The sequence below is a fragment of the Terrapene carolina genome, unplaced genomic scaffold (assembly GCF_002925995.2).
Source record: "Terrapene carolina triunguis isolate 2854851 unplaced genomic scaffold, T_m_triunguis-2.0 Scaffold508, whole genome shotgun sequence".
Taxonomy (NCBI): domain Eukaryota; kingdom Metazoa; phylum Chordata; order Testudines; family Emydidae; genus Terrapene; species Terrapene triunguis.
The window spans coordinates 509,234-522,139 of record NW_020664859.1 but is presented as its reverse complement, the minus strand read 5'-3'; the positions used below and the strand labels follow the sequence as shown (position 1 = coordinate 522,139).

Sequence of the window (12,906 nt, the reverse complement as noted above, 5' to 3'; positions counted from 1 at the left end):
CATTACTTGCATCTGAAGAAGTGAGGTTCTTACCCACGAAAGCTTATGCTCCCAATACTTCTGTTAGTCTTAAAGGTGCCACAGGACCCTCTGTTGCTTTTTACAGATTCAGACTAACACGGCTACCCCTCTGATACTCAACAGCTTCTGTTACTCTTGCTTCCTTGCAGAACACAGTTGGGGAGAATCGATGGCTACAAGAGCAGCTGATCCAACTGCTAGTCAGCTACTGTGATCTGAACACAGCAGCCAGGTGGGCTCTCCGCTATAGCTTACCTGAGAAGACCCTGCCTTATGGAGTGGCCAATGAACTTCAGAAACTCAAGGCCCAGGAGAGGTAAATATTGTGGATTATACCGACTTCAGAAATGTCTGAATTATGCCAGTGACCTCTCTGGCCCCCAGAGCAGCTCGGATCTGGGAGGCACAAAGGTGGCTTAAAGTGCCCTCAGGAGGAGAGTTCTGTACTTTATCTCTTAGAGACACAACACAGAATCTCACCCTCCGCCCCTGTTTGAGTAAATTGGACTGCTGAGTTCATGCAGGGAAATCCCAGCCTGCAGAGAGAGAGGCTGCATTTGGATAAATGACCTACTGCAAATGATTGTCTGAGCTCCAGCTGTTCAGTTAAGTCCATAGTATAAAGTTAAATCCACCACACTTTCTGAAGAATCCATGTGCAAATATCTGAGAACAAACTGCTGAGGAGTCTCTTAGTTTGGCGTTCCTCCTCTTTTTGCTTCTTTCTTGAATCTTGCTTTTCCTTCCTGACTTGTGTCTCAGAGTATATTTTACCCCCTTATTTCAGGCAGTGTACATGAGGTATTTCAGACATAGGCAATCAACAGCAAAACATCTAGTAGCCAGATCTTAGGGTGGGAGCACTAAGTTTAAAGAATCCAGAAGTTGCATGATACTGGTGGTGTCGCTACCTGAGGGGCACATCCTGCCCATTCCCTCTAGCACGTAGGATATAAAAGATAGTAGAATTGGTGTGGTTATGCGGTGCAGGGAGGCAGTATGCAGAGAATCCATGCAATGGTGTCCATAACTCCATCTGCAGTGAAAATGTGTTCCATGGGGCTTAAGCCATGAGAGCATGAGGAGGTGTTTTGGATATGAGCCAGGCTGGAGGAGGCATGTCCACCAGCCAGATTGTCACAGCAGCCAGATTCCTGCAGGGGTGCAGAGCCTCAGTCAAGGCTATTGCGGTCCTCTAGTCTTGCAAGAAGGTGCTGGTGGCTCTACCAGCCCACTGCAGCCAAGGAAAGAGGTATTCTTTCCCCCATCAATCACCCCGTGCATTTACTTGGACTTTGCACAAGGAAGATGATCTGGCGCTGAACATTTAGTACAAAGCCGGAGAACTCTGGGGTGTGTCGCTGAGTGCAGAGCAGCACTCATGCTTGCAGAGATTGTGTGCAATGGCAGGCCTTGCACTTGGGGACTCATGGACTGCATAAGGTTATCAGTCCTGCAGCCGCTAGCCTCTGCCAAAGGAGACAGATGATAGCCTGCCCCCACCGCATCACCAGGACACAGAGCCCAGTGGAAAGGGAAGCACAGCAGCTATGCTCAGGAGACACTGAAATCTGGGCCTGCAGGAGGCTGCCCGTAAGGGGGGACAGTATCTTACAGGCAATGTAAGCCCCCAGACAGTGGGTAGGTGGGGACCATGCCTGCGAGAGAGCCACAAACTCTGGGCATGTACCACGGCAGGAAACCAACATCAGAACTTAACATGTCAGTAACCTCATTGCATATGCCAGCTCTGCCATTCTCAGTGTAAGTGAAGCCTACTGTACCTCAGTCTTCCCACCTGCAAAATGGGGATAAGAATCCTAACCCACTATGGTGAAGTGCTTTGCAGTTCATGGAGCTCTGGATCCAAATGCAGCCACTTCTCTTTTCTTAGCAATTGAAATAGTCTAGCAGCAGGTTCCCACAGAGGGTGTTCACGCTGCAAGGGAAAGAGAGATGGTATCAGAGTATAAATGATGACATCATCTCTGCTGTGGTCCTACCACATGCTCCTCTTGAGCTGTGCAGATCAGAATATTCCCAGAGACATGAGATTTCACACCTTCATTAAATATTTTACACAAATATTGACTTCGCCGTGCACACATACCGTCTCTGCGAGGGAATGTTTGCACAGCACCAAGCTGCTATGTTACAAAATTAGTCACACAGTCCCCGAAACACAAGGTTAGTAAATATTTTCTCAAATAATAAACCATTTAAAGTCTCTGTGGGAAAGAGACTAGCCAGAAATTCATGATACATACAAAATCGCTGGGTTTTCTCTTGCTCTTACTTTCCTCGGATTGCATCATCTGGACAGGACACAAGTGCAAAGCTATTACAGCATTTATAAAGCTATTGCAAGAGCCTCTGCTGTATGGGGAACCAACTCGTGCTGTGTAAGATCCTGTTCTAGGAAATCCGTGATAACTCGCAAAGCCCATTTCGGCACGCATCTCCCTAACAGTGCCAGGGTGTTAATGCACTTGCATTACACCTCTCTCTGGGACATGGCCTGAAGTCTTAGTGTGGGAGAATCAAACAGGTGGGGAATCTCAGTCTGGTTGTGAGTTCAGCTTACCACTGTTCTTAGCACGTAGACCCAAAGTGCAGGGAGATGGTGGAGTAGTGTGAAAACCTTCTCGGGGCTTTTGTATTTCCAGCTCCATGGATCAGAGGGAACAGCAGGTGTAGATGCTGTACAGGAAAAGGGCTGGGGGAAGCTGGCATAGGAAGGAGAGGTTAGTGAAGCCTTTATGAGCCATTCCACTCTAAGCTCAATGGAGGAGGAGGCCTCTTGAGCCAGAGGTGGAGCAGCCTGTGATTCTCTGCCTGTTCCTGTCTAATGAGAAAACCAAAGCTCTGGTTTGGGCCCTGAGCCGGTCAGAGCCAGCCTGTCCATGTGGATGGGGCCATGCCAGCTAGTGGGTTCCTGGGTTCATGGTGAGGGGTCCTTACAATGTGCTATCTTCGAAGCCGGAGCTCACTTGCTGGCTTTAAGTTCACATCAGTTCTGGAAAAGGGAGTGGAATGTGAGCAATGCATGATGAGAAGTCTGGGTTTGGGAGGCATTTCTAGTCTGGAGGTTACTTCCAATGTGTATGTGTTATTGATGGAATGGACTCCAAGCTTCCATCTCTGTCTCACATGCACTAGATCAGGGGTAGGCAACCTATGGCACGGGTGCCGAAGGCGGCGCGCGAGCTGATTTTCAGTGGCACTCACACTGCCCAGGTCCTGGCCACCCATCCAGGGGGCTCTGCATTTTAATTGAATTTTAAATGAAGCTTCTTAAACATTTTTAAAACCTTATTTACTTTACATACAACAATAGTTTAGTTATGTATTATAGACTTATAGAAAGAGACCTTCTAAAAACGTTAAACTGTATTACTGGCACACAAAACCTTAAATTAGAGTGAATAAATGAAGACTCGGCACACCACTTCTGAAAGGTTGCTGGCCTCTGCACTAAATGTTTTTGTAGTGATTTTTTGGTGGGGGGAGGGAGAGAAGGTGAGTCAAGGCTGAAAGGAACAGAGAGAAAGAGTAGCGTAAGGAAAGGGTCAGAGAAAGTGGAGAGAGAAGAGAGATCGAGTGAGAAGAGGTGACAGAGGGATGTGAGGAGAGGGGCTCTAGGACTTTCTGATGTCCCTTGGGCCCTGAAATCTTAGGATGGCCCTGTTAAAAGTTGCTGGCTCTTCTTTTGTGCAGGGTAGAAGATGCTGAGAGCAGAGTGGATGACTATGAAAAGGATAAGAAGGAGGGTTATTACCAGCTCCCCATTCCCAGGGAGAACATTCACTTTCTGCAGACATGGGAAGGGATGCTGAAGTGGAGGGAGAAGGTGCTGCAGGTAAGTGTCTCCCTGCTGTTGGCTTTTTAATGTCAATCATGTAACGGAATATTTGTGACCTTCATCATCAAATACATGTCAGTCTGTGCCAGGAGCAGCAGGAGCACTCCTGGCACTTTCAGTAGGAAATCTCTGAGGCCTGTGGGCTTGGAGATTGACTGGAATAGCTATTGTGGAGTAAGCTATCGCAGGGGTGGGCAAACTACGGCCCACAGGCCACATCCGGCGCTCCAGCTGGTTTAATCCGGCCCTCAAACTCCCTCTGGGGAGTGGGGTCTGGGGCTTACCCTGCTTCCGTGCTCCAGCCGGGGAGCAGGGTCGGAGAATGCTCTGCGTGCGCTGCCCGGAGCCTACACCCCTGACCTCCTCCTGTGCCCCAACCCCCTGCCCCAGCCAGAAGCCTCCTCCCGCACCCTGAACTCCTCATTTCTGGCCCCACCCCAGAGCCCGCAGCCCCAGCCAGAGCCTTCACCCCCCCCCATGCCCCTGATCCCCCTCCTGCCTTCCGAGCCCCTTGGTCCCAGTCTGGAGCACCCTCCTACACCCCAAATCCCTCATCCCCAGCCCCACTCCAGAGCCCACACCCCCAGCGAGAGCCCTCCTCCACTTCCCCCCCCGCCTGCACCCCAACCTCCTGTCCTAGCCCAGAGCCCCCTCCTGCACACTAAACTCCTCATTTCTGGTCCCACCCCAGAGCCCGCACCCCCAGCCAGAGCTCTCACCCCGTCCTGCACCCCAACCCCCAATTTCATGAGAATTCATGGCCTGCTGTACAATTTCCATACCCAGATGTGGCTCTAAGGCCAAAAAGTTTGCCCACACCTGAACTATCGGAAAAAATCCTATGGGACACTGTATTCTGGATAAAAGCCACTTTATTCACAATAATAAGTGCACTTCCAAAGCAGAGTAATTATTCTGCAATAAAGTCACTCTTAGTCCAGAGTAGAGTGTCCAGCCAGGGAGTTGTTCCACAATTGCTGTTCCAGTCTATATCCCATGTAGACAAGCCCTGAGTAAAGAAAGCCTTTTGTGTATGCTGCAGCCCGGCCAGGTTGTTGGCATCGATATGGAGTGGAGGCCGTCATTCGGTGTGGTTGGAAGGCCACGCGTCTCAGTGCTGCAGATTGCTATCGAGGAGCAGGTGTTCCTCCTGGATTTGCTGCAGCTCCTCAAGCCAGATGAGATGGAGGAGCTTTCTCACTTTGTCCAGACCCTCTTCTCAGATCCAGCCATCATTAAACTAGGTAACTTAAGCTTTCCCCTATGCTCTGCTTTCCACTGCAGGAACTGTCAGCCTTTCTCACTACTTCACATAAATAGGAACAACAGGGACTTCATCTACCCTGCCCTCTATACATGGGGCCTTCCCCTAGTTAGGGTATAATCTAGTCCAGTTAGAACATTCTTCTCTTATCGCTTCGGGAGCCCTCTAGATTAGATGGCTGCCATGGCAGGCAGCAGGGTGAACAGCTTCCACCACTGCCTGCCCCACATCAGAAACTACAGCTCTGTGGGTTAACCCATCTGGTATCAGAACAAACATCTGTCTGGGTTAGCCTGCTCCATACCAGAACCCACAACTCCCTGGGTTAGTCCACCCAGTATCAGGACCCAGAACGCTTGGGGTTAGCCCACTGAGTACCAGAAATCAAACCAGGCTAATCAAGAGAGCACCCAGTACCAGAACCCAGAGCTTTCAAAGTTAGCCCATCCAGTTCTAGAGCCCATAGCTCCCTGGGTTTGCCCACTCAATACCAGAATTCATAGCTCTCTGGGTTAGCCCGCCCAGGACCAGAACGGATATCTTTCTGGGTTAGCCCACCTGGAACCAGAACCCCATAGCTCTCTGGGTTAACCCACCCAGTACCAGAACGGATATCTTCCTAGAACCAGAACCCGGAGCTCTCGGGTTAGCCTGCCGTGCACCAGAACCCAGAACTCATTTTTCTATCTGTGTGATTTGTGGCTTTGTCTCTGCAGGTTATGGGATGTCCGGAGACCTGCACAGCCTAGCTGCTACGTGCTCTGCTTTTAAAGAAATGGATAAGCACATGCAAGGCATAGTGGACCTGCTTGCAGTAGATAAACAAGTAAGAATGGGAACCTGAAGATTTGGAAGAGTCCTTCTCTTGACTGTACTGGAAGATAACTCATTATTTCACAGCATTTTCTTTCTGCATCCTATATTGGCAGGGAGATGGCTAGATGACCTAATAGGTCTTTTCCATCTTTAGTTCCTAGGGTGTTGTGATTCTTTAGAGAGAGACACAAGCATTTAGTTTTGATTAGCTAAAAAGACATGGCTGGGCATTTTAATAGCTCTCCACTTTACCTTTAAAAAAGGAACTAAAATGGAGCCAGAGGTCCATTCACCCAAGAGGGGCTTTTTGAACACAGCCATCACACTCATACTTGCTATGAGCAAATTCTTGTAGAATGATCTTTAACTTATAAAAGTTTCATTATTCTAGCATTTGGTAGTGTCCATAGAGTTGTTATGGATTTAATAGACAGCTCCTTATAAAGAGCATGGAGCATAGGACTCAGTGCAGTACAGGATTTGCATTCATCTGCTACTGAAATGCAGCTGGCTCTGGATTAGAACTCAGTAGTTATGTAGCAGCATGCAGTAATTTTAGTAAGAAAATGAAAAAATGCATCTGTTTGAAACTGCAGGGGACATTTAAGGAGGTAGGTTGGGATTTAGCCAAACTCCTGGGGTTGTCATCCCAACTCAGGAAGTGCTGAGGACACTCTAGTGTCCACAAGTAGTCACAGCCTCAGTTCTATCCAGACCGAGTGGGGGACATTTCAGAATCGTCATTGTTTGCTCTAATCCTGGGGCACCTTTTCTGTTTAACATATTAGCTCAGAAAACAAAATGGGGAGGAAGATGCAGGGGTTCTGTGGTTATTATTTCTTTATTATTTGTATTGCGTTCGTGCCCAGTGGCCTCAGTTGGCTCAGGGACTCTCTGCTCTAGGTGCTTTGCAAATGCATGAGAAGAGACACTCCCTGACCCAACTTCTTAACATCTTAGGAAAATGCTCCAGGAGAAATTTGGTCACCCTTTTTAGCATACTCAGAGGAGGCAGACTCCACAGTCAGCAAGCCAGAATCTTTAGCCAGGTTCTTTGAATATGAACTTGATCCTGACTAAGTAATAGATAATGTACAATGTAGTTTGTTAACATTTTATTGTAAGTTTGCTTTAATAAAAAGTTTCAAATAAAAAATTTCCAAAAAGCGCTCCAGATATGATGCAGTCAAACTAGGCCGTTGTTTCCCTTCCATGCTTTGAAACCAAGTTCATTTCCAACAAGTGTGTTTGTCAAGCAGATACCCAATATCTGTTCGGGTATCCAGTTTGCCATGCCAGCCCTTGTCTGAGATGGCTGGGCTGTGTATACCCACATGCCTTGATTGTACTTTCCACCCCACTGCAACGTGTGATATTTTCAGGCTCTGTTTTGAAATCTGTTTGTTTTGCATCTTTCTCTCCCCCTTCAGTTACAGAAATGCTGGAGGAAGAGCAGACTTCAAGTTGACGTACTGTCACAGGAGAAGAGCTGTGGAGACAGAGGGTTCAGGCAGCCGGAAAGAGGGCTCAGTCTGCTGGTGCAGCATGTCCTGGGGAAACCTCTTGATAAAACTGAGCAGCTCTCCAACTGGGAGAAACGGCCGCTGCGGGAGGAACAAATCCTCTATGCAGGTCTGGTTAGCATGTAACTGTAGAGCAAGGTGCCACGGACAACTCTGTCATGGGCCTGCATTTCATTAGATGTGTAGATGTGGAAAAAATGTTAACCAGCAGAGGGGAAAATGGCTTTGCAGATTAGTTCCTGTTCAAAGAAGCCAGCACATGTTTTGTTTGTCCTTTTATGGACCTAGTTTTAATGGCTGGAGTGTAAGCTGTTCAATGAATCATTATTTCTCTGATAAAAGAATTTCTTTACCAGTCAAATTATTCTGATGAAACATAATCTCAATGGGAACTCCTCTGAATAGTTGTAAAGGAAAAAAAGTCCACTTCCTTCTGCCTCATTTCACTGCACACGGCTTTTCTGGGAAACCACTATTATGTCCCGTATGTCACAAGGATGCACTGAATTCAAGATGGGCCTGGATGGCGTTCGGAGCTATACTACAGGGGCCTTGGTCCAGGCAGGTCAATATGAACTGTAGGTATAAATCCAGAGATGAGTCACAGTGAGACAGCGGAACTCCACCGAGTGATAAAAAAAGTACCAGCCCAGTGTTAAATTCAGCCCTTCTGTAAGCAGGGGCAACTCCCAATCAGGTCAGTGTTTGAGATTTGCATAGCTGACTAGGAGATTTAGTCACACAACTTCCATTGAAATGAATGGGGGCTGCATGGCTAAATCCTCAAGTTAGAATTGAATGTCTCAAGCAGTGGTAGTTGCAGCTTCTTTGTGTCAAGGCTGAGTGTGGCTCTGTGTCTTTGAATTCTGTGAGGGGAAAGATACCACATTTGTGCTAGTTCTGGATTGATGAAATGGGATTCTGGGTCAAAGCCTATTTGATTATTATATTTACTGAATCTATACAAGACTGTAAGATACAGTGCTAGATACCTGCAGCTACCAAGGGCGATTGGATGTAGTTGCATTTATATAGGTGTAGACCCTCTTCTTTTCATCACAAAAGCCTTTCTTTCTATTTTGGTCAAAGCTAAACTAATGGGGATTTTCTGTTTTGTAGCTTCTGATGCTTACTGCTTGCTGGAGGTGTATAAGAAACTGTGTGAGGATCCATCAGGCTTTGGCCTGTGTTCAGATCTCACTGAGAGCCTGGTGGGTAAACCTACCACAAAATCCAGGGCAAAGAAGCAGCTGAATCAACAAGAAATGCCATCACCTTCCGAGCAGGTTTGTAAACTTCTTCAAAGAACTGTACATTGCTCCCAATCTCTTCAAACTATACACTGGCATCACCTCTCAAGCAGGCTATTAGCCATGCCTGTCAAGCCTGTCTGCAGGCCTTTCTCTAGTCCTGGGGTAGCAAAAATCCTTCTCACTTTCCTATTTTACTGGGGAAATGTGTTTAACCCCAATAGTGCCAGTACTCAAAGTTCCCTGCATAGGTCAGTGCATTTATTTCCTCCGCTGGAAAATGTCATTTAGAAATACGAACAACATAGCAAGTCGCCATTGATGTTAGCACCTTCCTATTTGCATACAAGGTTTTTCAGCAGAATTTACTAGCCATCCCAAACTAATGGGAATATTGTAAATTAAACATATTCAGGCTATTGCTGCAAAGGTTGCTACAATAAGTTTTACAGGCTTGGACTTCCTTGTGAACTCAGGATCCATCATTGTCACCTCTATAATCCAATTAATTAGTCAAGTGACTATTGTTGATGTTTATTACAGTAGTGTTCAGGGACCCACTGAGATCCGGGCCCTATGAAGTGTGAGAGGCCCTGCCCCAGAGAGCTTCAAGTCTCTTTGAGAAAAGGCAGTAACATAGATTTAACAGTGTAAATATCTTCATACTGTATCACCGTCGAAAAGTGAGCATTTACCCACAGCGACCACCCACTGGTATTTGAGATAGGAACATAAGAATGGCCATACTGGGTCAGACCAGTATCCTGTCTTCTGATGGTGGCCAATGCCAGATGCTTTAGAGGGAATGAACAGAACAGGTAATCATCAAGAGATCCATCCCCTGTTGCCCATTCCCAGCATCTCGCAAACAGAGGCCTGGGAGACTTCGGAGCATGGTTTTGCATTCCTGCCCATCCTGGCTAATAGCCATTGATGGACCTATACTCCATGGACTTATCTAGTTCTTTTTTCAACCCTGTTAGTCTTGGCCTTCACAACATCCTCTGACAAAGAGTTCCACAGGTTGACTGTGCATTGTGTGAAGAAATACTTCCTTTTGTTCATTTTAAACCTGCTGCCTATTTCATTTGGTGACCCCCAGTTCTTCTACTGCAGCAATACTGCATATAATAATGGATCCTGCAGCAATTCCCTGTTCTAAGTACAGTAACCACCTACAAACTGTAAATATGTCTTCAAGCAACCCAGCCTATTAATTTTAAAGATACTAGAAGCAAAGCTGAGCATTGGAGGCTGGTTTGGGGTTGTAGCCCCAATTATCCTGAATAGGTTACCTGCTACATTAATACAGCCTCCCAAAGACAGGAGGGTATCTCAGGGGACTCTCCAGGCAGCAGACATTTGAAATAAAATAAACAAACTTCAGTCATTCCTGTATGTCTTTTTTTCCTGTAGCAAGCCAAAGTGATAGGCATGGAGGCCTTGAGCCCCCCTCCTTCCATCTCCCCGAAGGAGTTCAGCGTGGTCTGTGATAACATGCTGCAGGGACTTGGGCGCCACCTTCGCTGCCTCGGAGTGGACGTCCGTATGCTAGAGAATGATGACAACCATAGAAAAGCTGCTGAGGTCAGTCCTGGGTTGGGTCGCTTTAGCTGTCACCATGTAGGGAAAGCACAGTGTTTAAACGAATGTGATTTCAATGGGTATTAATATTCCCCTGTGTCCAATGAGCCTGGGAGTGTTGCCTGCTACACGCTTACCCTGTGCCTTTGCTAACACCCCACTGTCACAAGTGGCCTCGCAGACCTGGCCATTATCATTTTGGCTATGCTTTCCACTTCCTGGGGAGAGAGGGTGGGAACAAACCCTGTTTGCATGGAGCTCTGTGATTTCGTGGCTTGTTCATAGCTGCACTTTTCCGTCATGGACAGCAGTGCTGGGAGCTACCAAGCAATTAAGAGAACAAAAGTGCATGAGGTGTGACCAATAGTTTATGAGCATTTATAATGGTGTAGTGCCATCATGGCTAGGGCAAAAGACGGGGGCCCAGAAGGCATTTGGTCTATAATGGCATAGAACCACAGGAAGGGAAATAATTTGTCTGGCTTGTTCCTTAGACACCCCAGATGGAATGTAATCAAAGCAGGACTGTGCTGCGTGTGAGTGAAGATTTCCAGGATAAAATATCAGGAAACTTCCTAGCTAGGTAGCATGGGATACACCCAGCCTGGCTAAACAAATCTAGGATGTCTAGAAATGAATCAGAATTGAACATTCAAGAAGGAATTACCTGTAACATGTGCTGGGTTGGCTAGCACTGAATCTGGACTCCCATAACCACTCTGTCTGACCCTCTGTGTCTAGGAGAAAAGAGACACATGCTCTTTCATTTCACACATATTTCTGCTATGACAGAAATGGAGATATCCAGCCCACACAACGTGTTGCTATCAAATATGCAGTGATGACCAAGCCTAGTGTACAGGATGTTTCCTCTTCAGATGTCTGCTTGGCTGGAATCCTGAGCAGTCCTTAACTTCTGAAGAAATAATTAATATCTCATCCCTGACTTACATGAGTCATTAAAACACACTAGCTATCCCTCATTTCCTGCCCCCCCACATCCGTCTCTTCTCCTTCTGATGCCTTATCATGCTTCGGACAGGATATTCTAGATTGTACTCTCTATGGTGACCAGGCAAACATCCTTTTGCTATCAAAAGCCCTTGGAGAGTTACTGCATTGCAGAGGCTTTGATGTGTGCTTGGATAATCAGAGATAAAAATGGATATCTCTGCCTCCTTTATATCTGAGAATTCTGATTTAAATAAAAATCTAATGCTGAACATGGCACACACAGAAAGTCAGCAAGCAACTCTCCCAGGGACAGGAGAAAGATTTAAATAGTGATCACCAGGGCTTGGTATGTTTGAAAGAAGCTATCACAATAACATACCAATGTCACCTGGGCTCACAGCATGCACATGCAAAATTAGGGTTTGTTTTTCCATTACAGTTATTTCAATTATATTATTAATCAAACATACATACACACATGTACATCTTTCTTGCTCTCATATTGCAGAGATCACCCTAGCAACTCATTTGCCAAGCAAGGCCCCTTGAATAGTCTTGCATTTGCTTCCTATGGTTTTTCCTGCACCAGTTGCTAAAGCAACTGTGAATATTACTAAGTGGATGGTCTCACTTTTTGGATTTTATCTGAGATGTTGCTTAAAAGTAAGATGCAAGCCTGAATCTATGGGTTTGCACTGTACCCTCTTGGAATAATGTGTATGGTAGTGGTAGAGCAATATCCCTCCTTTGGTTTGGGAAATACTGCTCCCTAAATCCACACCAAACCCAGTGTTGGTGCTGGGTGGTGCTTCGTAGTCTTCTGCAGTTATCTGCAGAGTGTCTTCTTCTGGATGGTTGCTATCCTAGCAAGACTTGTCTCATCAGACCTGTAGTTTCAAATCTTATGTGCTGCACTGAATGTGAGAGTGAATTAAAAATATAGAGGAATTAGAATTTCTTATATAAATCTTTTTTCAATTAAATCTGCTCACCATGGGAAGAAAGGGTCTCATAAACTGACTTTCAGTGAATAAATCCTTTCCAACTTTCTTTGATTAGCCATTAACTTGCAAGTGAATAACTGTTTTGTGCTAGACTGTGGGCACAAGATTAATTTTGGAAATCCTCTATTTTTGTGGCATGGCTGGGCAAGTGATCGACAGTAGCAAATATCTCCAATGGCTGGTGATGGGACACTAGATTGGGAGGGCTCTCAGTTACTATGGAGAATTCTTTCTCAGGTGTCTGGCTGGTAGGTCTTGCCCACATGCTCAGGGTCTAACTGATCGCCATATTTTGGGTCAGAAAGGAATTTTCCCCCAGGTCAGATTGGCAGAGAGCCTGGGATTGTTTTTTTTTTGCCTTCCTCTGCAGTATAGGGTATGGGTTATGTGCAGGTTTAAACTAGTGTGAATGGTGGATTCTTTGTAACTTGAAGTCTTTAAACCATGATTGAGGACTTCAGTGACTCAGCCAGAGGTTAGGGGGTCTATCACAGGAGTGGGTGGGTGAAGTTCTGTGGCCTGAAATGTGCAAGAGGTCAAACTAGATGATCATGATGGTCCCTTCTGGCCTTAAAGTCTGAGGCTATGAGCATGTTTATACTGTGTGTCTAGAGGTCTAAGCCCAGAT

The 12,906-nt window shown here is 46.2% G+C and overlaps 1 protein-coding gene across 1 annotated transcript in view; it reads left to right on the top strand.

Moving 5' to 3' along the window:
• Nucleotides 1–12,906, top strand: part of EXD3 (exonuclease 3'-5' domain containing 3) — a 313,193-nt gene that overhangs the window by 240,996 nt on the left and 59,291 nt on the right. Inside the window, exons 12-18 of the mRNA XM_029913175.1 lie at nucleotides 171–337; nucleotides 3,739–3,880; nucleotides 4,926–5,127; nucleotides 5,864–5,973; nucleotides 7,394–7,595; nucleotides 8,606–8,772; nucleotides 10,153–10,323. Coding sequence (XP_029769035.1) covers nucleotides 171–337; nucleotides 3,739–3,880; nucleotides 4,926–5,127; nucleotides 5,864–5,973; nucleotides 7,394–7,595; nucleotides 8,606–8,772; nucleotides 10,153–10,323 — 1,161 coding nt within the window. The remainder of the gene's footprint in view (nucleotides 1–170; nucleotides 338–3,738; nucleotides 3,881–4,925; nucleotides 5,128–5,863; nucleotides 5,974–7,393; nucleotides 7,596–8,605; nucleotides 8,773–10,152; nucleotides 10,324–12,906) is intronic.